This window comes from Buteo buteo, chromosome 4 (assembly GCF_964188355.1).
Source record: "Buteo buteo chromosome 4, bButBut1.hap1.1, whole genome shotgun sequence".
Taxonomy (NCBI): Eukaryota; Metazoa; Chordata; class Aves; order Accipitriformes; family Accipitridae; genus Buteo; species Buteo buteo.
Window position 1 is genome coordinate 11,189,476 of NC_134174.1, and position 27,981 is coordinate 11,217,456.

The 27,981-nt window shown below is 35.3% G+C and overlaps 1 protein-coding gene across 5 annotated transcripts in view; it reads left to right on the plus strand.

Annotated features, from left to right (window-relative positions):
* CACNA2D1 (calcium voltage-gated channel auxiliary subunit alpha2delta 1) overlaps nt 1-27,981 on the plus strand; it is a 431,292-nt gene that overhangs the window by 351,793 nt on the left and 51,518 nt on the right. For 2 of the 5 annotated variants that reach the window (XM_075024734.1, XM_075024736.1), the window contains exons 13-19: nt 14,176-14,254; nt 16,266-16,315; nt 17,929-18,018; nt 20,960-21,028; nt 22,635-22,709; nt 24,057-24,131; nt 27,844-27,900. In XM_075024734.1, coding sequence (XP_074880835.1) covers nt 14,176-14,254; nt 16,266-16,315; nt 17,929-18,018; nt 20,960-21,028; nt 22,635-22,709; nt 24,057-24,131; nt 27,844-27,900 — 495 coding nt within the window. Of the gene's footprint in view, nt 1-14,175; nt 14,255-16,265; nt 16,316-17,928; nt 18,019-20,959; nt 21,029-22,634; nt 22,710-24,056; nt 24,132-24,581; nt 27,901-27,981 lie in introns of those variants that run through there. The other 3 variants (XM_075024738.1, XM_075024737.1, XM_075024735.1) reach the window with 3 other exon arrangements.

Below are 27,981 nucleotides of genomic sequence, written 5' to 3' on the forward strand. Positions count from 1 at the left end.
ACACAGGATATAACATAAAGTAATTAAGTTAAGGGTTGAACTGAGCAAAATTCTGGTTTATATATGAATGGCATGTGGCATAGTTTGATAGATAAAACTTAAGCCATTTTTTTAAGCTTTCTGGATTGTAGATTGTTCTCTGGCCTTCTCTACATTAGCCTTCTGTGATCTTTAGACAACCAGATGCTGAGGTATTTCTCATTCCTCCTGATAGTTCCCCTGTGCTGTGAATTTTCTTGGAGTAGCGATACAGGAGGTCCCACGTAGAAGAAGTCTCCAGCTAGCTGGTTAAACTGGCTCCCTGGCTCCTTCCCTAATCACTTCCGTCTTAAGAGTGTGTCATCTTCCAGCTGTTAATTTTAATTTATCGTATGTACTGTGACATGCACAACTGGTAAAGCTAAAATATTCTGGGTGAAACTTGGGTCAGTACTTATAAATTCCACAATCTATTCCTTTTTCTTTCAAAGTGAAAGTGGAAACCATGTTATTAGAGTGCTCACTGAAGAAATACCTTATTCTTAAGGCAAATTATCTATGTTTTGCCTCTTTCTTAGCTCCACTTATTAATGAAGGGCTTGCAACATATCCACTGTCCCAGCTTCTGGGTTCCTAACATAGATTAATGCCACTACATTAATTAATTTAAACACTCCATATCAGCAGTCTTCCTCCTGTGACACTCATTATCCAAATATGTTTCAGTAATAGTCAAGATGCACAATACTAAGCTATGTAAGGTCATAAGTGTGTAAATCCATGCAATAACATACTTTTTGTCCAATTTTTTTTCCCAGTGTGATATTAGGCACATGTTTTTCCCCATAAACCTAAATTTTGAACCACAGTTACCTGATGGGGTCTGAAGCCCTATTCCCCCACTAGGGATCAGAGTACAGTGACTTTTAGGATACTCTTTTTCAAAAATGTCTATATATAATCCTTCCAGCAATCATCTCCTAAGCTGACGTACTGCTACTGTGTGTCCATGCCCTGACAATGCTGTTGGATTACAGAGACTGCCACAGCCTTTCTCACACTTTCACCGACCTTTACCTTTACACTATAAAACATCACCTCTAAGTTTTTTCTTAAAGGCTTCAATAAGGAATTCATGTCCATTGTATTTCTTCTCTCTTTTCTACCTACTTATCCATTGAACCGTCACATCCCTTGTGCTGTTCTATATATGTACATGAGTTTACTGGGCAAGATTGCTACCGACTTAGGAGGTGCAGCAGAAAGTGAAGCGGAGCAGAGGAGGGTTTATTTTAAGAAAAAGATCTGCATGCAGAAAAGCCTTTTCATGCATGTGTACACACACACATGTACATGTTGATACTGAGTTTCTTTTTAGGCTGCGGTTTCATTATGAGCATGAATCTGTCTGGGTTGCCCTGTGGCATGTTTATCTACTGTTCTACTGTGCAAGATAAAAATCCATGTGGTGGTGTTGAGAACTGCAGGAGGCTAATGAAAGTTTTAATATAGCTTTGTTGAAAAGTAACCTTATCAGTCATATTAGAATCCTGCGTATCTGTTACATAAAACCCAAGTAGAAGCTTGTTTCTTTCAGATTTGGCATGGAGGGGGCTATTTCATACTTCTATTCTTGTTGATCTTCAGTTCCAAACCACTACATTAATAGTCGTTGATTCAAGGTATCACATAGAGGTTGATGCTGCAGATGGCATAAAATGATTAATCAAGGCAACAAGGATAGGATATCACTTAATATAGAAAGCACATTATGTTTGTTTTGGGATGAAAGCAAGAGAGTCAGACTCAATTTTACTTACTTATACAAACAAAATGCTACATATGGCATAACTGGTTGAGGTTAGACGTCAGAAAATTCGTCCTGTCTCAGTCTCACAATGTATTAACTGTGCATTCATTCTTAAGAATTTGGGATTGCAGTGAAATGCCATGTGAGTTGGTTGTATTCTTCTGTAACTCAAAAATTGGAGGACTGGGACTTTCTGAAATGAGCAGTTCAGTACCTAGGCCATGCCTGATGATGTTTATGTAACCTCTTCTTTAAAGTATCCTATTCCACAGCTTCCGTAGGTATTTACATTCTTCTGTTTCAACGCCTACCTGTTTAGAAAGCTTTCCCTAAATTTCCTTAAGGTAAAATAAGCTGAGAGGGTTTTTCTTTTCATTTTACATCTATTACAGAGAACAATTAATTCTCATCATAATTTTCTCTTACATTTTAGGAAACCATTTTTATGTTGCCACCCTCAACCAACTTTTTAACTTTTGTCTTTTCAACTAAACAAACTAATTTCTTTCAAATTCTCCTAAGTTGTATCTTAAATTCTTTTCATTCTTTATAATTACCCCTATTGTGTATAATGGCATGTTATCTCAACCTTTCTTAAATTACACTCTTGAACAGTTAGAGGAACTGAAGGGGTATCAAGAGAACAGAGTATTTTCTATGACTTATTTTTTCATGCAGCGCTTAGCTAAATACATCATAGAATATAACTTGCCTTTTTGGAACTGCATTATGTTATTGAACCATATTTGGTTTTTGCTTCACTCTGAATCTTTTTTTCCCTAACTGCTGCTTTTTACAGGTAATCTTCATTTTCAGCTTCTGTGTTTGATTTTCTAAGTATTTTAATCTTACATTGCATTAGACAGTTTCTTCTTGTATGTTTAATGTACTCGTCTTCATGAATTACCAGTTTTCTTGTAATACTTTATTTTTTAGATTATCTTCCCACAATACTCAGCTAGCTCGTTCTCTGACTTTGTTGAAGCCTGCCTCTTTATCCTTGTTTTACTGCTGTCACACCTTCCTTTCCTCGAAATAAAAATGACTTCTTGATCTTTCACTCAGAAGATCTTCCTTCTTCTTGATTTTCAGTTAATTCCTCCTTAAAATTCAGAAATAAATCTAACTATTCTTGGCATCTTCTAGAATAAGAAATTTTCCTAACCCGCTACAAGATATTCAGGAATTGTGTCTCACATCATATTGTTTTATCTTCATGAACCTGTATACTGAAAGTTATAAATTTTTCTATGCTTCTGGTGTTTATTGAAGAAGTGCCATAAGTAAATAAGAACTGACTGTAATGAGTGCAGCTATAGAGGGAGAATATATAAGTTGTTATGCTATAATTGCCACATAAGAGAGATTCACAAGTCCTATTCGTTTAAAAACATAAGAGTAGAGAAAATGTAAAAGTTAAGAATTGGTTTCTGCAGATAGAGAAGCAAAACTGGACACCAGGGGAAAAAAAATAAAAGTATGATTATGAAGACTAAGAGATGCTTTTCTATAAAATTACCTGTTATATAGTCATGATTCTCACCTTTGTGAATTCACTGAGTCTAGAGTTTTCCAGAAGTTAGCTTTACAACATTGGTGTAAAAGCGCAGCTTTCTGGGAAGAAATTGCAGAATTTGTCCACTTAATAGAGCAAGTAATGTAACTAAGCTAGCACAACTGAATATATTTTTTAAAAGAATTAACTATTATTAAGAGATTCTAAAACTTGATAGAAATCTTAGTTTCTAAATGCTGCTTAGGCCAACCGGTAGACAGGTGTTGAGTGTTAGCTGAGCATTAGTCCATTAGTAGATGGAATTGTTTCAGATGGGATGGGACATCTTGGAATGAAAAGATTTGCTGAGGCACTGGTGGAAAAAGCAGACAGAAATATGTAGGAGGCTTTATACTGGGGCTCAAAGGGAGAAGTTACAGAATGGGAATCTCTGTAGTAGGCAAGAGAATAAGGGAACAGCTGAAACAAACAGATGGTAGCACAAGATGTATGCATGCAGCAGCCTAAACAGATGACAGGTTAAGAAGGAAATTAAAATTTCAAGAAACAACGTTACAGTCCATTCAGATAACAAGAAATATGTGTTTATATATTCAAGAAGCATAACAGAGGAAAGGGATATGAAATGGGAAATGAGAAAGCATACATGTAGGTGTACTGTAGACTTCAGTTAAGCAAGCAGAAACCCTGTGCAACTTAAATGTAAAGTATTAGAGATTACTGCAGATGCTGTAAGGAAGGGTTGCCTTTTAGGAGAGAACATCAGTACCTGAGATGGAGGAGCACTGTTTGAGAAATCTGATTAAGAGTAAGAATTATTATATGTAATTAACAAGGCCTTTTTGTATAGTATTTTGCAAAAAAATATTTCAGTTCTGACAAAAAGCAAGAAAAAAAGTCATCTTTCAAGTAAGGGATGAGTATTCTGCTGAGAAACAAACAGAAAATACCCCAGTGTCTACTTAGAAAGTGACTTGGGTTCAAAATCCTGATTAGACTCAAAGGCTAAAACCTGCTCTGTCATATCTCCAGGAAATCACAGTCACATTCTTTAATCTTTTGCACTATACAAGATAGAATTTAATATACAGAATTGAATGTGCTATACAGAATAGATTGTCTTTAATAGAAAAGTGAGAAACTGACTTTGCAATCTTGTACTTGTGTAGTTATGGAAAATGATGTTTGAGTATGGACTTTTAATTATTTGGACTTGAGGTTTTCACAAACATTTTTATAGGTCTTCTTCCTAAAAAATAGAGAAAAAAACCTCCAAATTTTTTAAAAAAATAAAAATCTGTTGTATTTCACAACAGAATCAGCCCCCATATGCAGTCTTTGATTTCTTAGTCTATTATGGGTCTCCATTCCTCTGTTTCTATATTAAGCTACTATTTGAACTTTGTAATTTTAGTTGAAGTCATGTTCATGTTAGCCTGATATCAAATTCAAAATCATGTATTCAGTGTTTACTGAGGCTTAGATGGGAATTCTGTGCTTCCTAATCTCATTATTAGTCACGTGCAAAAGAAGACATTTAATCCATACTGACCAAAGAACCTGGAATGCAAGCTGCAAATGTATTTTTTAATAATTCTGACTTTATTTAAATGGATCTTTTTAACAAGAAGGATTTTGGTTTCTTTACAAATGATTTTATGAAGCCACCTCTTTGCAGGCAATTAATTGTATAATGCAGACTGGCCATATTTTATTCTTGATCCTACATGTAGACAGGAAAAACAATAACCTCAATGCTTTCTTTTGCAAACTTAGTCTGTAGATGCTATTTTATTTGAAAACAAAACCAAAGACAAAACCAAAACCCTGTAAGGCCATATTTTGTCTATAATAGATTTCTCTGTAAGAAGCATACTTATAAATAAGGCTGAAGACCTTTTTTTTTTCCAACAAAAAGACAGAATCTGTGAGAGGTGGGTAAAATTCATTTATCTCACGTCATAGGCTGAAAAATGGCTTATACCTTGTCACCTAAAGTGTAATTTAACTAGAATACATGGTCTCTGCTCTTCTCTTTCAGCCCTTGTGAAGGCAAAATTTACATCTAAATTTACTAACACCCTGTTACAAACTGTTAAACACACCAGGGCTATATACAACCCCCAACACTGTTTTACCTGTAGATTGCATGTAGGATCAGTTCTATTTTTTTTTCTGAAAATTTAATTTATTTAGCTGATTACAAAAGAAATGAAAACGTGTATCATTTGGTATAGGAGTGAACTGTGTCATGATTAATTTTGTTATTATTAAACCATCCATAGGAGAGGTGGTATCTATAAATCTGTACATATGCAATGTTTCTCATAGACAATCCTGAGATTTCAGGTGCAGTTTGGCAAGAAGGACAATGAGCGAGCATACCCAGTGATTGCATTAATTGCTAACTGTGAAGGACGTTCTCTATTACATGATTGTGCATAAGACTAAATCTTTGAGCCATGCTAGGACATTTGCCAGCTGCTGACAGCAGGCATCGTCAGTGCCTGCTTGTGTCAGTAATGGAACGTCTTACCTACAAGCAGAGGCAAGGTCAGGTTGCCCTGAGCACAGTCCTATATGGCAGTGCTGAGTTTCCATTGTTATCCAGTAGTTATTAATTTCACCCTCCCTGCCCCCCCCAAAAGGAACGAGAACAAAACTTGAAGCATTTTCATCCCTAAATCTCCCTCTTCTAAGGTGATCTGAAGAGACTGTTCTGTTCCCAGGTCAATCCCCAAGAAACAGCATGTGAACATGGACAAAAGTCCCTTTACCTGTTTAGTTGGCATACACTTTTTCAAGCTCACTAACTCATTTTCATTTAGAATTTTCATGTTCCTGTGAAGCTCAGGCCATTATAAAATTAGACTTGAACTTTGTATAACTGATAATTCCAGAGAGGAAGATTTCCTGTAAATGGGTTCTGCTGGAAATGAGAATTTCCGATGACCCTTCCCTTTCCCCTGTCCTTTTCCCCCTTCTAACACAACTGTTTGGCATTTGCAACCATTTAGTTTCAATCACTGTTTTCCATGCTGTACAAGAACTGGAGTAATGGGAGTGAAAAATTGAGGGAGTAACTATACAAAAGGGATAGTTAATATACTATTTTCAAACAAAGACTATTTGCATGAAAAAAAAAGTCAGAGTACATGGTTAAAATTAGTGTTTGAAATATTGGATGGAATATTAAATATTCTTTTAAATCCTTACCTGATATTTGTAATATTTCTTCCCTAGGGCTTATGAGACCAACAAAAAAAAAAAAAGAAGAAGGCTTAGTGTCACAATAAGAACAGTAAATATCTCTCTAATTAATCTGGTCCTTTCCAGCTGTTCAGCTGTCTCCAAATGTTGTTTTGAACTAGCAAAGAAATGCCTAAAATGCTTTTAATCCAGAGTACAGAAGGAATTGCTTTGTCAACTCCTTTGGTTCCTGATATGGGCCACCAAATTTAGAAGGAGCTCTCAGAAAAAAATTACTTTTTCTTCAGGTAATGCTAAATGCTGAGCGTCAGGGGAAGTAGCTTAGGGAAAGGAGGAATTTAATTGTTTTTCATGTCAATGAAAATTATTAACAGAACCAAGGAAGGATCAACTGAGTAAATAACCAGGGTGGTCAAAGTAAAACATTCAACACCTGAATTGTCAAAAAGATAACTGTAACTTCTTCATCTGAAGACTGGGAGACAGGATGAGGGGCTAGAAAACCGCCTGATCCGAACTGAGTGCTTTATGCTTGTTTCCAGGGTGGTGCGGGGTGGTCTGGTGAGGACAGTGCTTCTGACGTAGGTGACAGGAGAAGCAACCAGTCTGTAGGCATCCTTTGAGCCAGAGCTACAGCCACAAATCTGCATCATAGAAGACTACTTGAGTACTATTTTAGGATTTTCTAGATAAAATCCATCTCTGCCTTTCAGCAGGATGAACTAAGCATACAGCAACTGCATCACACTGTGTTGGAGACATCATATTAGTCTAAATGTCTTAAGGCACCATTTATATTAGTAAATTACATGGGGCCAAGACATGGCTTGGACACTGTCCTGCAATCAGTTGCAGGTTTTAACTGTTAGTTAAACCTGGGAGGTTTTCAGCCTCTGCCAACTGGCACACTCCCAGACAACATGCTGGGACCACTCCTGGGGCAGCAAGGAAGGGGAACGAGGGAAGGAGCAATGCTTTAGCTTCTGTGCATGTGTGTGGGCTCTGCTGCCACAGTTGCTCTTAAGAGAGTGGACCAAGGCCAAATTTTTGGTAGGGTTGACACAGCCAAACTCATTCTCAAACTTAAATTCAAGCACTTCATGTTGAAGTCTTTTTGAAAGCACCACTTTTCTCTTTCTTACCGCTGTTCTTGAGACTAATGTTGCAAAAAGCTAATAAAACAGAGCTGATTTATACCTACACCTAGAAAATGTTGAGATTAAAAACTTCACCTTACTTGTGGAGGCAGTGTAATACAGAGGACATAGCCTCCTTGTCATCATGTAATAGTCCTGCAGTAAGTTATTGTGAGCTTACAGAATTGAATACTTCTGCTTGTACTTCTGTGAAACTTCTGGCTCATCAAAGATTAAGTCTAAACTAGGTAAAGACTTAAAGGATCACATAATCAGTGGTCCATCTATCTAATTATAATCAATTTAGCAGAGGTAGATTAGTAGGTATCAGCAGTATTTATACCTTCACACATTTAGCCGTATGGCAGAAGAGGAAGAGGCACCACATGCTAGCCCTTCAGTGAGTAAGGAATGAGTTGCTTTAATTCCACAAGGTGGCACTAAGAAGATGTAGAACAGTGTAGCTAAATTAGGGGTTTTTTTAGTTCTGTGAGAGTGTTAATTCTGAAATTTTTCATTATGTTAACCATAACGGTGTTTTCAACCTCTGCACTAGAAAATATCCCCATTTTCATGCAGATATGTTTTCTTTGTGAGGAAACAAAGCAAGCGGGACGAAACCACTTTTTTCATTTTGGAAACACTTTGCAATTCTCAAAACATATTTCAGGGATTCATGGCATTCACTTTAAAGACTTCTTCAGTGAACATGCACCTTTCATTTTATGCATATGTTATGAAGACTCCAGGTATAATCCTCAGTTGTTAGTTCCTTTTGTAGAGTAATTGCATATAACTACACCACACATCACTGTTCTTGGATCTATTTTCCCAATATATTAAGACTGTTAAATGGTTTTGGTCCCATGTTATCAGTATAGAATCATATCCAAAGAAAGTGAGATTTTCCAATAATCTCCTAATATGTAACAAACTTAATTTTTCTTTTTATTTTAAGATAGAAGAAGGCTTAGCATTAGGTTGTAATGTGAGCTAATTTTTAGAGTGTCATTATTTCTTTTCTTTGTTAGACTATAATTACACAGACTATAATTAGACTATGAATTAATTAGTTAGCATTGCAGCTTGAAGTTTGAGTTGTATTTATGTACTACTTGAATTGTAGTGTATGAAAGATATTAATGATAGAGAAGGCTGCAAATATACGTGGACAGTCTGGGAGAAATTCACTGTGGATAAATGTCTAGAAAAGTAGTTCCAAGGACCTATTCCTATTACTCTTTAAGCACATGCCTCAATTAAAGCATTTTTCCATTGATGTCAAGGGGATTACTTGCATAGTTAAATGCTTTGCTGAATCAGAGCATAGAGGATCAATTGTGGAAACACTCAAGTAGGTGTTTTATCAAATGCATTCATACTTTCTTCATGTCTATAAATTCAAAGATGTCCAGCCTGCAATTATCTTTGCATCTAAAATATTTGAGAGCTAAATTCTTATTGCTTCCCATGTGGGTTTTCTCCCCAGTTTCCCTACGTCTACACATATTTTCGGAGAGTACCCACAGCAAGAGGCAGATCCTAAGGTGGTCATAAATACCAAAAGTACAACTTGATACATTACTGTTGGTGTATCATGCTTTTCTTGGTCTTTCCTGATTTGACATAAAATTGTGAATTCTGCATTTTGAGTTCTAGACTTCACAACCTTAGCACCTGACTAGGTTTCGTAACCTGCTGCTTAGGTCATCTCTGTGCTTTTCCCGATTGCTATTAAGGGCAAAATGTGTAGGCAGTCTGAGAGACACATACAAAAGCCGAAATCTCCAACTTCTGAACTTTCATGATATTCAGAGCAGTGGAATTTATGAATTTGCTCAAACTGAGAAACATGAACTCAGCCCTCTTTTGTATGAGCATTGAACTCTCATTTAAAATACTAGAGGCACCGCTGTCACGGTCATTTTGAAAAGGGTGAGCCTTGCTCCGTCTGTCACGAGAAAACCGACTTTACTCATATGAGGGAATCAGACAGCTCTATCTGTACTAACGAACAATCCAAGGCCAGGGTGCAGGCTGGAGAAATGTCTGCAATTATCCATACTGTTTAATCGTTAACAGACCCAACAGTATGGTTCTTGGCCTGTGGCAATCAACTCTTTTGAACAATGTCTGTGTTCAGTTCAGGGGGTAGCATGAGCCACGGCCTGTTCCCAAAAGATTTTATAACGAGATCACCCAGTGCGGGGGGTGGGGGGGTGCGTGACGACAGGGAGGGAGGATGGCAACATAATTTAGCTGTAGAGATGTGAGCCATGCTGTGCCACTTGCCCTCGTGGCCTGAGAAAGAAAAAGGGTTATGTCCCATTTTATTTACTGCATGAAGATAGCCTAAGGGATCCTAAAACTGCCCTCTAGCACATCATTGTGAGTCTTACCCCTGCTGTTAAACACAGGACTTTTATTTCTCTTCCCCCTGTGCTTCCTAGGAGAAAAAAAGCTGCTTTACCTTTATAGATATAACCCAAATGGTTCAGAACTGCATCCCTGGGACTCCTGGATCTAGCAGTTCAGCATGATAGCTTATAGACCAGAATTTATGTGAAACTTTGTATTTGGTGCTTCCTATTGGCTAATCCTAATTTGTGTATAGGGTTTTCAGATCATCCTCTGAAGTTCTGTTCTCGGTTCAAATTGGTCATAAATGTCTTCTGGTCTCAGTTAGTTCATAGCAGAACCAAAATCATCTTCAGATTTCTGCCCACAGATGTAAAGGCAGTAAGGACAAAAATGCAGTCACAGTTTTAACTGTGGCAGCTTGAAAACCACATAACATTTCCCTGACCTATGGCAGAAAAGTACCAAAATGATAAGTGGTTTAAAGGCTATACTTACAAGGGATTTAGAAGATGGAGTGCATGATGGAATATAGAAAAGCAGTTTCACGATTTTATTCAGAAAAATGTTATATTGTCCTCTTATTTCAGAAGTGTACCTATTAAATATAAACCACAAACAATTTTTCGTCATATCTGAAAATCTATAAGCACATTAGTGGGAAAAATAATCTCCTGGATCACGCTGGAATTACTGAATTAGTTATTCCTCTCTATCACAGCTTCTCTTGGTCTGTAGTAAAAGAGATTATCTGTGAATCTTTACCTGCAGTTGTAAAGGCCAGATTAAAATATTCTGAAATCATACTGTCATCATGAAAACTGAAGTTGCATGATTTGATGAGATCAGTTTTTGACTCTGTTTATCTAGTGGTAGAGAAAGGTGCACTCTTGCTATTTTTACGTGATAGACATAAAATGACGGGATTCATCTTGCCGACATTTAGTTAAGTAAATTAATCGTGTAGCTCTCTTGATATCTGATAAAGAAACATATCTATCTATAAAGGTCAGTTAATCTCCTCCTAAACAGAGAAATGAAGAGACTGTGGAAAGCAAGAGTCATAGCAAAAGGACCTGGGAACCTGTAGGTTATGCAGAACCTAAGAGGCTGCAGAGAAGCATGGAGAAAAAATAACCAGGCCTTGGTGGTGATTGAAAACAACTTCTTGGGATCAAAGAGTACTTGGCAGTTTGCTTCAACTCAGAAATCCACTTAGTTGGTTGAAACCAAACTTAAAAGGAAGGACAGGCAAAGGGAGAGGTGCTCATATCCATTGTGTCTGATCTAGTTGCTCCAAGTGTTCTCAGTCATAAATTCCCTCTTAAAAGTAATTAAAGCTGACTTTTTCAGTTTGAAAGCCTTTCCTCTTCTTTGGACATATGTCTATAAGGAAAAGGTATAGACAGACGCATCTCAGTCCTTTGGCTGACTCTGGGTTCTGTCACAGAAAATGTTAGCACAGAACATGTTTTTTTGCTAAAATTGGCTTGTTTAATTTGACTTGCTGACTCATTTTTCCAGCTGGTCTGTCATTCTACTCAATTCCAGATGAGGCAATAGGAAAAAGAAAACTCTTTTGAATGTTCCACCCTCTTGCCAAACCAAGTAACAATTAAATCTCTAATTTTCATTGCAGTTCTTTATCTCTGTTAATTATCCAAGGAACAGTAAATCAGATATATTGTCCTCTGCTTGTTGTCAATAATTTAAATTCTAAATTCTTTATAGATTAGTTGCAGATTTAACATGCTGCTCTTTTCCCTAAATTACATACCATTTCGCAACTTGAATCCAATGCAGTGTTTCATTTTTATATTTGAGATCAAATGCTAGACAGTCCAGTCTAATTGACTCATGTGTTTTATACACACACAAGTAAACCCACATGACTTTGTCTTAACTTAATTACTTAGTTTTAATCCAAAAGAGACATCAGGTCATTCAACTATCTAATTAGTGGCCTTCAGTGGGGTTTTTCTTATTGCACTGTAATTTTTGAGAAGAATGTATTCTGAATCAAGTGTTTAGTGGACACTAAACTGGGAGCAGTGGTGAGTCCAAAAAAAAATAAAAAAGTAGTAGGCAGGGACCTTGTGAGCTGAGAGATACCAATAGAAAATAACATTGTGATATTCAGCTTGGACAAAACACATGGTAATTAAATAGAAACAGAAAGATCCATTAGAAGAGTTATAGCTGACATTTTGTAAAAGAGGTCAAGAGCAAATGGGGGATCGCAAATGTAACTTGAATTTACAATGGGATACAGTATTAAAAAAATAAATGAGATGTAGACATATCAGGTGAAGTCATGTTGACACTATCAATACTGATATTTTCAAGGTAATAGAAGTTATTTTTCATCTGTCTCTATCCATGTAAACTATAAGAACAAAATTTTACCATCATGTACAGTCATTCCTATACCTATCTGAGTAACTAGAAGTGTAATTGGCTTGACTCATTACTGAGAAATGACCCTGTATGGGATAGTTTTATTAGTTTTATTGAAAAACTTCAAATTTTGTCTGTATTTAAAAAAAAAAGCAAACCAAGCACCTGTGTCAGCATTCAGTGCAGCAGAGTAGTTGCTTTAATTCTGATTTTAACTGCAGAAACAAAGGGCTTATATGGATAAAGCAAATCAAAACATATTGTTAATTAAATATGACATCTAGCACAAAGGTTTGTTCACCCTGCTTGCATATAGGGGTCAACACTAATAAAGTTTCACCATCCTCTAGCTGCTGATTGATGATTTGGAGCTATTCCTACAGCTCTTGATTAATACATAAGCTGTGATTATGTCACATGATATTTGTTGGTTATTTGACAAATGAAGGTTTAGGTAGTAATCGCACATGCTAAATAACGTGATGAAAATTTGGATAAATAATCATTTAAAGACTTAATGATCAGTAATTTACAAGGAGTCTCTGCAATTTTATATTATCAATATTGTTTAAAGAAAACATTACCTTATTACTCAGTTATAGCCTGTATGCAAATTAATTGTATTATGTTTGAATTTTAAATATATTCATTAAGTTCCATAGAAAGGAATTCATATTCTGTTTTCATGTTGTGATCTGTGATTTGTAAAGTGAAGTGGTAAAGTTAAAGGTCCATAAAGAAAGAGATGTCTGAAAGGAAAGGCAGTCTGGTCCTTGGACATTCCTTCAGAGGGACATGATAACAGTGAACAGCTATTAAAACTGTTGGGAAAATAATTTTCCTGCCTTTTACAGAAATGCTCAGATTTGGAGCAAAATATTCAGCCGGAAGCTGAAACATAATATTTGTAATTTTTCTATGTGTCTTGTAGGGTTTTTAATTTGTATACAGCAATACCAGATTTTGGTTTTAATTTTTCTCATTCAAATCAGACAATTTGCATGGAAAATAATTTCAGCTGAAAAGCCTGTTTTCAGTCCAAATCTTGGATAGAATTTGGTGAATTCTTCTGAAGCCATAACTCCCTTAGTTGCTGAGATAGATTGAGTTGCATTCGCTAAACAGAATGGAATTATGCTTATAAAACACATAGCTTTAATGAATATCAAGAGCTTAAAGTGAAATATCAGAAGCTTAACCCTTCTATGGAGCTCCGTTGAACTAATTTAGTGGTGTGACATGAAAAAGACTGAAAGTCTGAGCAAAACAAGAATTTCTTTTCTGTAGTATCTAAAAAATTTATTTTCCCCTCCCCCCCAAATTATTTTATATCGTAAAACATACTGTTTTGCATTGCTTTGAATTCTACTGCCATGCATATGTTCATTTTAAGTCATTGGTGAGCATCTAATATTGATAGGAGATTTTGTCAACTAATTTAACAAAACCTGAAGAGTTATAATTACCACCCGAGGGAGGGGGGTTGTGGAGAAATTTAAATGGTTCGTGGGTGGTAACCAGTGTACCAGCTTTAATGTATGAAAGATGTATGAAAGAACATTCTTCTTGAGTTCTACTTTATGGACCAAATACTAGGAATACATAAAATATAGTAAACAGTGTATCTGTTATGGTGATAAAAAATGGAAAATTCACATTTTTGTTTTCTGTTCAAATGTATGAAAAATCCAAGTATCATTAACTTGAGCATCACAGCTAATTAATGACATATAGTTAAGTTATATGCATTGGTTTTTTAACTTGCATAGGTACGTGTGTTCACATTTTCTGTTGGTCAACATAATTATGACAAAGGACCCATACAGTGGATGGCCTGTGAAAATAAAGGTACTGTGTTTTTCTTTGAGACTATTCTTTGCCAGAGCTTTGGATAGGTGATGTCTTTATTATTGTCTAAAAAATTACAGATTTTTTTCAGCCTGATTTTTAGCTTTATTGTATTTTTTAATAAAAGTTCCAAAAAGTTATTTGATTAAATAATGTGTATATAAATATATATAAGTAAAGAATAAGCTTCCATATTCATTTCTGATTATGTTATTTAACACTTTATATTATAAGAAAAATATCACAGTATTTTTTATAACAATAAGATATTATGGTTCAATTTTGAGAATTCTCATTGTAATAGCCATCTATGAAAAGATGGAACTGATGACAGATAAGAAATTTAGCAAAGCTGTTTTATATTAAGGGGTCTGGACAAAGGGATTTTTTGTTTGGTTAGTTGGCTGGTTCGATTTCTTTCTGTTTTTCTCCAAAACTTACAAGGGACCAGATGAATTGCATTATTTTTCCCTTTTTTAATGAAAATATCAACATTATTCTTGCTGTGATTTCTTAGCTTCTAAGAGCATCTTACATTTTTTATTTTTATCCTGATTTCTTTATGTAGGGAAAAAAAAAAGTTAAAAAGTTGAAAGTAAGGAAGTAAAATGCTTCCTCCTAAAATTTCTACATGAAAAATGTGGTCAGAAACATTTAAAACGAGTATAATAAAGAGGTGTCTGAAATATCTTACAGTATAATTATGGAACAAGAGATAAGAGATAAATACAGATCAATAGAAAATAGATAAATTTATTTTACAAATCAGTGAGAAGCAAGAGGTGAGAGGTGGGACAGATTACAAAGGGTCTTGAAAATTAAGCCTGCTAGGGAAGGAGGATAAGATACGACTCTCAGGCATAAGAATAACATAAGGCAAAGATAAGAGAAAGATACAGATACAGAAAAAAAATTATATAGAAGAAACCATAGCCTGTATGAATAGCATACATATCATAACCTCATGAATCCCTCAGTATGCTGGCAAGTTATGCAGAAGACACTACAACTTCATGAAGACCAGATTGTATAATTAGATAATTACAGAAAATCAATGTTTGGTTTTTTGAACAGGGATTTTTTAACTAACGTCTTTGTATCTCAAAATACTGTGTGCATGTGAACCCCATGTTTCAAAACAAATGAGGACCAGCTGGCTTAAAGCATAACTACCTATGTCATTTGATTATCAAGGCAAAATTATCATTATCTTCTGTCCAAAACGGATGTGATTATTTTTTTGCATATCCAAAGAAGCAATTTTTAATTTAATTTTTCCTTAATTAGAAGTTTTAATTTATTATCCAGTCATGCATTGCTTATGGCAAAGTAAATGACTAACGTCAGTACTTTTACCTCTCCGGTCCTCAACCCCTTCCTTCCAATCTGACTTACAACTTACATGGTTGTAACTTGGATCTCAGTGCCTGTCTTTTCAGTCTTACTAGTCTTGCCTATGGGCAAGATTTTTAATTCAAACAAATAGGTGATAAAATCAGTGATGAATAAAGGCATTTCTGATGTCTAGTTAGAAGAAATACCGGTTTGTTTTCTTCATCCTTTCCACAGAGCGCCTTATATATTGTTCTGCTGTGAACGTCACTATTGTGGCAGGCTGTAGCTATACTTGCATTCCTGTATGCATTCAGCATATAATTACATTGCTGTCACAGTGTATTAAAATAACCATTAAATATACTTGCACATCAGAGTAACTGGGAATTCAGGAGTACAAATTCAGTACATTATCTCAGCTTTAAAAACAGACAAAAGAAACACTTTATATGCTCTCACTGTTCAAGAGTAAGTAACTAGCTTGGCCTGTATGGCATGGTGACCAATCATAGGTGGCCACGCATTGTGATGGCATCTACCAAAAAAGTATTCCATTCATACATGGTAATTTCTATAAAAATTAAATTGGAAATTGCAAGCTAAGTGAAATTCCTCAAGATGAAGAGACTAGCAATATATTACAGTAAGGTGGTATTAATTCTGTTCCAAATTTTAGGTTATTACTATGAAATTCCGTCCATTGGAGCCATAAGAATTAACACCCAGGTAAGTGTGTTGGCCAAATGCAGATACAGTTGTAACACAAAGAACTGGAGTAATTTCTGTTCTTAGATATGTTGCATTTCATGTCTGTTTGAATCAATGAAATTATAAGTTATGCTACATTAAAAACAGAGGAAAAATTAAAGCTTTCTTTTACATATGAGGCATTATTCTGTTAAAGTATTCTAATTTATTTATTCATTTTTAATAGTTTCAGTGAGCCAATTCACAGTGTGATCCCTGTTTCCCTGGCCAGCTGGCCCACAGCAGCTCGCATGCATCCCAGGCACGCTAGCATCCCCTAAAGCAGGTTGGCCATGTGTACACAACATAGAATTTGAAGTGATCTGCATTCTGCACACCTCTGCACAAGGACTAGGTTTTGGGCTCAGTTTTCCTCCTGGCCTTACAAGGTCCCTCTTTGATCCTGAGATATGGAAACGATTTTTTTATAAAGTTCTACAAATCCAGTAATTTTTTATAAAATGCCTGGACATTTGTAGTCTGCCTCCTGCCATACTTACAGCATGATCCTAAGGGGTTGTATTACTGTGGGTCTGTGTGAAGGTGTAGCCCTGCTAGAGTATCGGAACTCGGCTGGGCAGAAACAGTGACCTGGTACGATCCTGCTTATAGGAGAGGTTCCTGGATTCATCCAGCCAGTCTGGGAGAAACACGGCTTTTTTCCTTCAAAAATAATGCAGGACAATTTTAGCAGACATGAGTGTAGATAATTAAGGGCACAGGACCCTGGAATTATATGATGTGATCCAAACTGACAGTGTAGATGAATAGATATTATTTTCAGTTGTCTGAAAGCCCATGTATTCACATGTCCAGAAAAGCAGAGAAATATCATAGCAGTTCTTTGTCCTTACAAGGCCAGGCATGACATTTTTTGGCAGAAAATAAGAGTCCTTTTTTTGGCTTGAATAACAGTCCTTTGATTCTGTTAAACTCTTCCAGATAGTGTCTGGCAAGAAATATCCCTAATATGATCAGACAAATAGAAAAGGTTGAAGACTGAAGCAAGTTTGATGGCATCCACTCCCAAACGAGACCATAAGTCTGACATCTCATAAGATCACCAGCTTTAGCTGTACTCCCAAACTGAAGGCAGGAAGGGACTATGAGATTTTACAACTCTGAATTTTTTGTTTCAATAGAGGTTATGCAAGTTGTTGCTGTAGGAGCTTAACATACCCAGCTGTTCCACCACTCACCCTCCATCGCCCACTCTCTCTTCTGGGTTGAAGGTTCTGTGATCTGCTTGTAATTTCATTATGTCATTAGCAATTAATTTTGGAACAAAAATAGTTGTAATTCTCACTTTGGGGAAAGAGAACAGTGGTTATGAATGTGTAAGGTCCATGTGACTGAGACCGAAATACAGCAATTGCCTTGGCAGTAGATACTGCAAACTGAAGTCTGAGCTGTTGGGTAGTAGAATTTTAAAGAAGTAACTAAATACTACTCTTATATTAGTGGTGAATTCTGAGTACTTTTTTTTCCTGATATTTTAATTGTTTTTATTTCATTATTGTTTATTTTTTATGCTGTTTCTGGACTTTGATCTAATAACTGCCTTCTGATGAGTTTGTTACACTTTTTGGCAGGAATATCTGGATGTTTTGGGAAGACCAATGGTTTTAGCTGGAGAAAAAGCCAAACAAGTCCAATGGACAAATGTCTATCTGGATGCTCTGGTATGATCTGTATTTATCACTAATAAAGTAAGAATTTTAGCGAATCAGTAACTATGGGGTCCATTTTCCACAGTCCTGAGGACACAATTTCCTACAGTTCCAAACATAATATTCTTGCATTTCCAGCATCTATACACTTCAATAGAGCAGTTTCCTGAACAGCTATTTCCAACGTGCTGGTCATTACTTGCACCTAGTATCCTCCTAAGTGTCCTGAACTTTACCAGAGAAAACCAATTTATCCTACACACAGATCTTAAAGTGTAGGTCATTGTTGTCCTCAAATTAACAAAAGAAGAAAGAAGCAAATAGTTTTCCAGTATTGTACCTGTGCTGCAGTAGAGGTCATCTGTTACGTTACTGGTGAGGAGTTACTACTTTTTTCTTTTTTTTTCCCCCAAAAAGTATTGCAGGTAAAATGAAACCAGTCAATTTTACTGGGTATTTGTACAGATTTTGAACTTGGATCTTTAAACTATCATGGTGGTTGTAATTGCTTGCTTGCTAAGGTAATGATTTCTTTAGTTGGACAGTGTATATAATGGGGAAATAAACAAAAAGATATACGAAATGCTTTCCTTACTGCTGAATTTATCACTTTGGTCTTGTAAAACAAACATATTCAGGAAACTACGAAATGCAAAGTATTATTAGCAGGAATCCAATCTGTTGCTCTAGATAACCTTCTTCTGAGTAACTCTAACTAGGCAAAAATTACTCTAAAATGGTCATGTGGAATCATGTATTTATCCAAGTTCGCATGGTCATCTAATGTCATGTCAAAATCCACTTCTTCCCGTCAGTCAGCATTACTGTAAAATTTTTATCAACACATCATAGAACTGAGCGTGACACAGAGGAACTAGTTTTCCTTTGGAATTTCAATAGCCAGAAGTTCATTAACCATGTTTTCTTGGTTACTATTGAGGTACTTACTGGAAACATAAAGGATGTTATGACGAAAGTTCATATGTTCTGTACATATCCTGTTGTAAAGCCAAAGCTAAATTTGTAACTGGGGATAGAAAGAGATTCGTTTAATGAAGTAAAACAAGTGATAACCTGCAGACTTCTGTTGTGTTACTTTATATTTTCAGTGGGTTCCTTCAAGCTTTTCTCCATTCATGTGTTAATATGTGTTTGTGTATATATAATTATGTATATGTTTGTGTGTGCATACATATACTTATTTATGAAAAGGAGGACAACCCAAGCAAAACTGTTGAGGTAAAGGCTGAAATTTGTGGTCTTTCTCATCACAGATGAGAGCATAAAGGCACAGGTGTATCTAATCCACTCTGGAGCCTTTTCCTGATTCTTGGTTTTACCAACTTGTCACACTGGTTCTTGATCTTAAATTGCCTAAAGCAATTCCCTCCTGTAGGGCTTACCCTTCTCCTGCTTGTGCCTCACTGGACTTTTTCCTATCCTTTTTCTTGTACCGTCCAGCAGCCTTTTTGGGGCTAAGGATAAAATAATGCAAAGTGTATTACATGAGGCCACATTTGAACTGATCTTAAGTTCAGGTTATGAAATCCTAAAGAGGTACTTTCATTTGAGGCTGTCTTTCAAGACTGTCTTCAATAATTTGATGTATTTCTGGCAATTCACACCTCTCTTCTTGCCCTGTTCCTTTGGGTTCTGTTACAGTGTTGCTCTGGCCTCACTTTCTCCAAGATAATCCCAGAATTTTCAGATACTTTTAGGTTTATGAGTTAGTCATAATTTATCCACAATTACTGTCCTCTCTAATTGTATATTTTAGTGGGGGAAGAGAGTGTTATTCCCCATACATACCCCTCCTGTTTTGTTATGTATATCTTCAATGCCCCTTCTAAAAAATATCCTCCTCTCTCTTTTCTTCTGATTCATCTCCATTTCTTGCTTCTCTTATTCTCCTAAAGCATCCACTTGTCCTTCTCCTCACCTTGTTTGTAACATTACTAACTGTGATCCCATCACCTTTCATTTGATACACAAACAAGTTCATGAAGGATGGTATAAAATTCAAAAAGGTGCTACTAGACTGAGCAAATGGAGAACAGATTTCATCAGAGTGGATTAATAAAGTATTTCAGCTTATTTTTTTGTAATGAAAAAAGGGAGATAAGTGATATGGTTCCTCAATAAAATACATGGAAGGAGTACACATCAGTGAGGGGTAAAACATTTTGGAAATAAAACCCGAACATTAGCATAAAAAAGGTAGAAATCTCCCTATGCACAATCTAGAATGGAAAACAAAACTTTTCTGGCTATCTAAACATATGGTATTCTGGATCCTACTGTAAGTATGAGTTGTGATTGTTAATAAAGGAAAAACAAATTTCTTGCATCTTCCCAAATAAGTGCAAATTCCTTGCCTCAGTACCAGAAGAGACTATGTGATTTTACAGAACTGATGATGGACACTACTGCAAGCCATTGAAAAGTAGTGATGATACGAAAAGCAGTAGTAGTATTACCTGTTGGATTTTTTCTGTTGATTTTGCTTGTATGTGGTTGTTGCTACTTATTTACTATCTTTAAGTTTGAGTTAGCTTTCTCCTTTTTTTTCTTTTTTTTTTTTGTTTTGGGTTTTTTTTTTCCCCCAACTATCTGAAGTTTTTAATATGGTGGGTACTGTAGCTGTAAACATGTTTTCATAACATTTAGGGGGTTTTAAACTATTATATCCTAAGTTGTTGCACACCATCTATTTTTAAAAAGTAATTTATTATTCTCACTAACACAAGAACACACAAAAAAAGTAATTTTAACTTTCTATGCATAGAATCAATGAAGTAGTATTATTTTTTTCTTTTTTTTCAAACTTAAAGTCAGTACTTTAATCTACTGGTTGGCTACAGTAATCCCTTGTTTATTCTAATATATTATAGTTCAGTATTTGTTATTTAACTAAAAAGTGTTTTTCTCCCCTCTGTATGTGGTTATTTCCTAGGAGCTGGGCCTTGTGATTACAGGAACTCTACCTGTCTTCAATCTAACAAAGGAACAAAATGGGAAAATAGTAAGCTGTTACTTAAAGAAAAAAAAAAAATCAGTTATTTGAATTACATTTAATGCTAAATTCCTTGAAAAATGTGTATTTCCATAAAGCTTTCTAGAGTTTAATTGTCTTGTATATCAGAAACAAAGAGGTCATCGCTAGTTACCTGATAACCTCCTGGGAACAAGGAAACGCAGATCACCCTTTTTGTAGTTCTGATTTTCAGGGTATGACATTCCTTGATCTATCTCTGTGACCTGGTGGCAGTGGGAATGCATAAAGTGCTCAATAGATGGGAAGTAGATGATGATATTATTTAGGCCTTGCCAAGAAAGGAATGCCCAGATAAATTTATAACAAATCTGTGAAGCTATGACATTTCAGGGTAAAGGGCAATGATGTAGAGAATTTAAATTAATTTGTTGTAGTGATAATAGAAAATAGCACTGTGTACTTAGATTAAAATCAAAGTATTAAATAAATACAACTGCCCATCTCTATTACTGTCTGATATGGAATCAATTTATGTCCTCTTCACAAAATCAGAATGCTGCTTTTTTAAAATCAAACCTAGAATATGCTTACAGTATGTGGTAAAATACTGTACATTTGGTGTGATATTCATGTTCAATCATGTCAAAATATACTGAAGTTTAAACAAGATATTCTTTGATTCGATTTCTCAGATATTACATAGACTCAGAATTAATAAATACAAATTTGATCACTACAATTTCTTTTATTTACTTTCAGAAGAGTTGTCTTAGTTTCCCTTTAAAAAAAAAAAAAAAACAAAACAAACAAAGGTTTCATAATCTTATCTACAAGATAATGGAATTCACTGAGTCTGGTTGCAAAGTGAGAGACTGCTGATTATCAAAGGATGTCTTTCTGAGAAATAAAACAGCCATGGTCTAGTACAGAGGAACAAGAGGAGAACTTGAATCTGCTCAACTTATGTCTCTACATGAATTTTAGGTTACAGACTGCAAGATGCATCTTCCAATACATATTCCAAATTTATTTAATATGGAGAAAGGATTCAGGTGATCCTATGTAAATAACTGCCCTCCTTTTCTGTAGTAGGAAAATAAATTACACGTGAAGTAAATGTAGTGCCTGAGTCCTTGATTTCAAATGCTGATGATTGTTATAGTCACTGGGGTTTTTGGTTTTGTTGTTGTTTTTTTTTTTTCGTTCATCATTATACCATAGCCAAAAGAGGTTAATTATTTTGGGGTCTCACTCATCAATTGCCCCACCTAAGCATGCCGTAGTAGCTCTATATTGGTCCTAGTAATTTAGTATCTACATCATTGGCAATATTAAAGCATTGCTTTTGCTTTCACCTATTTTGTTCTTACATTTATTGTTTATTCATCCAGGAAAGCATCCATATTCATCTTCATAAGCAATTTTCATATTCTATACTAAATTCTGAATATATTGAATGTTATTTTGAATCACTTGGATATTATTTAAAATATTTAGAATAGATAAGTAAATAGGCAACTTTTCAAGTAATATCTGTCAAGAGACAAAGGCAAAATCAAAATTCACTGACTGTTGCAGTTATTCTGCATTGTAAATATGTCAAATGTATTCTAACATTTTGGAATCTTACCAGAATCAGCTGATTCTTGGAGTAATGGGGGTTGATGTCTCTTTGGAGGACATAAAAAAACTGACACCCCGATTTACGGTAAGTTGCTTGTGTTGGTGGTTTCTCTTTATGTATGATTTATGTATGATTTCTGTGCGCAGTCTTTCATAAGTCATACAGCAATGAATGGATACGAGTCAAAATACCAGCAGGCTTTTTTTCATATATTCTTTTCCATTGTTGTAGATTTTCTGGTGGTTTTGTCTCCAGCCATATAAGTGTTTCTGTGTGAATAGTCCATCAGGATGCACCTGTAAAAGCCAACTTCTACACTGGGGGATATATTCCAAGTCATTATTTTCCTGTAGCTTAAAGCACTGCTCTTTAATTGAGTGTTTGGTTCTTATCACAGTGTAGAGTACACAATCATTTCAGCTAATAGCAATACTTAGCTTTTATACAGGACGGTTCTTTATAGAAAAGTTCTCTAATATACATGTCTGTCTGTCCCCTAGTCAGTATGATTGATTTATATATTAAGATGTCTAGCTGGGGAATTTCTAAGAAAATAACTAGTACTGTGGAAAACAACAGATGAGAAAGCAAAGGAACATCACAACTTTGACTGAAGGCAAATGCGAAGTCCTACCTCTAGAATGGAATAATCCCATGCCACAGGACAGCCTGGGGCAGGAGGGGGCCTGGGGTCATGATGAAGGACATCCTGGACATACGTTAGTGGTGTGCCCTTGCAGTAAAAGCGTCCAGCTGTGCAGTGAACACCTGCATCAGGAGTACTGCGTCCAGGTTTGATCTCCTCGGTGTAAGAGATACACTGAGGTGCTGGGCAGAGTCCAGTGCAGAGCCACTAAATTGGCCAAGGGACTGGAGTACATGGTATATGAGGAGAAGCTGAGAGAGATGGGTTTGTTCAGCCTGAAGGAGAAGCCTAATGGGGTTACCTAAGGGGACTTATGGAGAAGATGGACCTTGACATTTCTTGAAGTTTTATAGCAAAAGGCAAGAGGCAATCAATGTAGTTGTGGCAATGGAAATTCCAGGTGGGAATAAGGAAAAAAAATCATTGTGAGGGTGGTTAAACACTGGAGCAGGTTGCCCAGAGAGGTTGTGGAATCTCCATTGGAGGTATTCAAAGACCCTTTGAAACCTAGTCCAAATTTGAAGTTGGATCTTCTTTTGAAGTTAGCTGAGCTTTCAGTGAAGGATTGTACCAGGTGACCTCCAGAGGTCCCATCCTAAATTATTCTTCAAGTTTATGATTCTAAGAGTAAATATTCAGAAATTATCTTCTCTATGTTAATCTCTCACATATTTCATGATGCCTGAGACAATGTATTTTCCTCAATGTGACTATTGCTTGAAAATCATTAATTAATCTTTATTACTTAAAACCTTATAATGCTAAACTTAGTTTCTTTTTTTCAGCTTTGTCCAAATGGATACTATTTTGCAATTGATCCTAATGGGTATGTGCTACTTCATCCAAATCTCCAACCAAAGGTATGAAAAACCTAATTTATTTCTCTGTAATAAGGGGACATTGTCAGAAATAATAGAAACTAAAATCTGCTGAAAGTGCCAGGGAGCAATAGTAAAGAATTCTCATTTGTGGGGGTGTCAGGAAAACTGTGGTGCATGTATGGCTTCCTCCAAATCCACTTTAGTCAGCACAAAGGCCAGCATTGGCTTGTACTGAATTTGGTTATCAATATAATACAAAAGATGTATATTTTACAAGCACTTTAATATACATGAAATAAGTGTTTTAAGATACATATTAATATAAAAACAACTAGTGGTAGCTGTAGTATCATTGTGAAGAACTTGTAGTGTGTTATAAGATGCTCTCAAAGCAAACTGAGGAGTTTACTAGTGCACATGCAGGGGCAAACACAATGTATTTTACTTGTATTTTCTTATTTGTTTATTTGCTTATTTTCTGTTTACCAGAGCTGAAACCTGAGCTGCAGAGTTGGGATGGATCTAGCTGAGCACTCCTTCCCAGAATGCTAGATTTTTTAGTAGTTCAACTTGAGAAAGGTCTTTCATCTTTAAAGATGAAATCTTCATCTAAATATGATTAGGATGCAACTTTCCTCAAATTTCAGGAAAATTTAAACCCAAGATTTCAGTCTGGCTTGATATCCATTAACTGTAGTCCTGACCCTGTGAGGACTGCTACATTGCATGTATCTTCTTAAATAACTTGCCTCCCTGGCTTTGATGAGATATTTTAACATGAATGGATGATTTTTTTTCTGAAACCAGAACTTTAATCTTTGTTTTAGCAAAGGGTTTCTCTATATCAAACAGTCTTCTGTTTAGTGGAATATTTGAAAATGCTTGTATTTTAATTCCATTAGAAACATACTTTCAGCAAATTTTGTCTCTTGAGTTCATAGTGCACAAATGCAGCATTATATAAAAAACATAGTTACATTTTAGTCAACTAAAAATAAAATTTTAAAAAAATTACTCCAGATTGAGAGAAATATATGGATTATTTACAGATAAAAAGTTAGAAATAATAATGAATCAGTAAGTATTGAAAATGAAACAATATACACATGTAGTTTAGTTGTCAAAATTTCTCATTAAGATGGTTTGAGCAATATATGGCCAAGGTAAATGCAAGCTGTCAATACACAGACAAATAAGGCTAGTAAGTCTTTTAAACTTTAGTGGCACTCTACTCCCAAGTTATTTTTTAGCACTTAGTACACTTTAGAGATACTTCTTAAGTAATGGAAGCCTGTATTTGCTGCCTTTAGGCATGGAAATACTGGGGTTTTGTAAATTGAATGCATATCCATCACTTTATTCCTCCCAGCCATTTTCCTGTGGCAGAATAGCAGCAAGTCCTTGACCTCTTGACTGTGCGTCTGTCCAATCTTGTTTCTTCACCAGAAAGTCCTATCATAGCTACAAGAGGGATAGCAGACCCCCTTTTCACTACTTCACCATCTTTAACTATCAAAGGCAGAAAAAGAAATGAAGACTTCATCTGCATATCTCAGTGATTCATTTAATTCTTAAACTGGGGGAAGTTAGCATTGTGAATATTTGAATTAATTTTGAATATGTTTGAAATCTTTTAACAAGTGTGTAAGAAAAGAAAAAAGAAAAAAAATGCTTCTGAAGAAGAGAAAGAATAACTTGATCTTAACTATTGATGAAATATTCCTTTTGATTTATTTTGAAAGGACCCTTTCAAAACTAAAAGGAAAAAAAAGAGAAAAGAAGGTTTTTATATAATCTGCATAATTTAGAAGGATTTCAGTTTCTGGATATATGCATTAGGTTTTCATGCATTAAAAAATGAAAGTTTGGATTTGATGATTTTGCTTGGTGAATTACTCTGAGACAAACATATGCATCATTACTGACTGAATCTTTTCTTCATTAGAGATTATTAGAAATTCAGGTGATGGCGAGTGGTCTATTTACCTTCTCCTTATATGCAAATGAAACTATCTTTTTGTTGACAGAAGAAATATAGTATTCTCATTTTAGGGACAATCTTGCGAGGAACTGAGAGATATGGGTTCTGTTCATCTCATATGTGCTATTATGCTGCAGTGTAAACTCATAACACTGGAGAATAGAGAACCTTTGTTAGAGAGTGAGAAACAGTTCCTCCCAACTAAACCTAGGCAGATTGAGATGGATTATTAGGATACTAATTGTGATGGTTCCTCTGTGTAGTTTTCTACTTAAAAGGATCTGAAAGTCCAGAGGTGATTTCACATACTGCTCAAATGTTTGATTTAGAGTATGTTTAAAAAAGGATATTTTATAAGTTATATGGTTTATGTTGTAGAATGATGTCTAAATGCAATATTAAGCATATGCTTTATTATTATTGTTATTGTTGTTATTAACAGTTACAGACTAGACATTTTCACTCCCAGTTTGTTTGGGGTGGTGCATGCTATTCAGACTGATACAAGAACTACGTTTTAAAACTAAGGTACACTACAAAGACAGATGTATTTAGAACTCATGGACTTTCCTTAACATGTCATATTAATTTTAGTTGAACCTCCTGGTAGCCGTTAACTTATTAACAAACAACATCTTAACCCTCTTTGCCAGCAATTTTTCAATAGATGTAAACTAAAACATAACTACGTCTTTACCTTCGAAGAGGTGAGGGTGTATTAAACTTCCAGTGGTCCCTTCTTTTGAATGTCTTCTGCTTTCCTTCTGAAAATCTGTTACCTCAAATCACAACTGGTTCAACACAATTAATATCTTGAGAAATTGTCTTGCAGTATCATCTCACAAAAAGAAACCCCTAGAAATTTAGAACTTGTAAAGTCATTTGCAGAACTGAGAAAAGTTAACAAAAGGCAGGTTCAGAATCATATTAAAATCATTAAGAACTTTCCCATCATGTTCTTATTTGCACATGAAAACTATGTCAAAGCACAACATAGGAACCTTTTTTTAACTGTCAGTTTAATATAGTTTTAAACTGCTTAAAATACCATTTTTCAAGTTTGTGTAGTTTGTTATATTACATTTTTAAGGAAGTATTTAATTTTATGTTTTATTGCCAATTTTCTTTGTGTGTCTGTGCGTATGTATGTATATTATTCCCATTGTCCTGGGAGAGAACAGGTGGATAGTCCACCAAATAAACATAGTCACTGAAATAAGTGCATTAAGCATGTGTTAACAGGATTAGTCTAAATTAGATAAGTTCTGAAAACAGTAAATAATTCAATTTCTGAATCTTTTCTAAAGATTAGCATCCTTTTCTTCATTTTCATTATAGTTCTGATCAAAATCCATTTAATGGCAGTTCTAAAACTCCAGATGCCTTTAGTAATGTCCAGTATTTTGTCTTACAGTTTATGGTTTTGAAAGAAATATAAGAGGAGGTGGGTTTAAGAGCAGATACAACAGTAAACAAAAAGTGAAACTCTTCTCATTCTGTATTTTAATTCTGGCAGAGTATGTGGGAGGGAGAGCTCTCTGTTAACTTAATTCACATCGTTTAATATATGTCTGGTTTCTGTTTCCCTCGACAAAACCTGTGTGTAATTCTGACAGAAAGCTCAGAACTCTTGATTGGATTGAGGGCTAGTCTCTGCTTCCAGTAAACGTGCACTGGAGAATATAGATGTTGAGGGAAGACTTCCAGATTATAAGTAGGCTGTTTACTAATAGTGTAAAAATGTAAATTACTGCTTTTTTGTTACTTCAGCAAATTGGTGTGGGCATACCAAAAGTTAAATTGAGAAAAAGGAGACCCAATGTACAGGTAACTTTGGATGGAGGTGATTAGTGCATTAGAATGCATAGACCTGGAAATACAATTAGAAAGCTTCTGCCCTGCTTACTA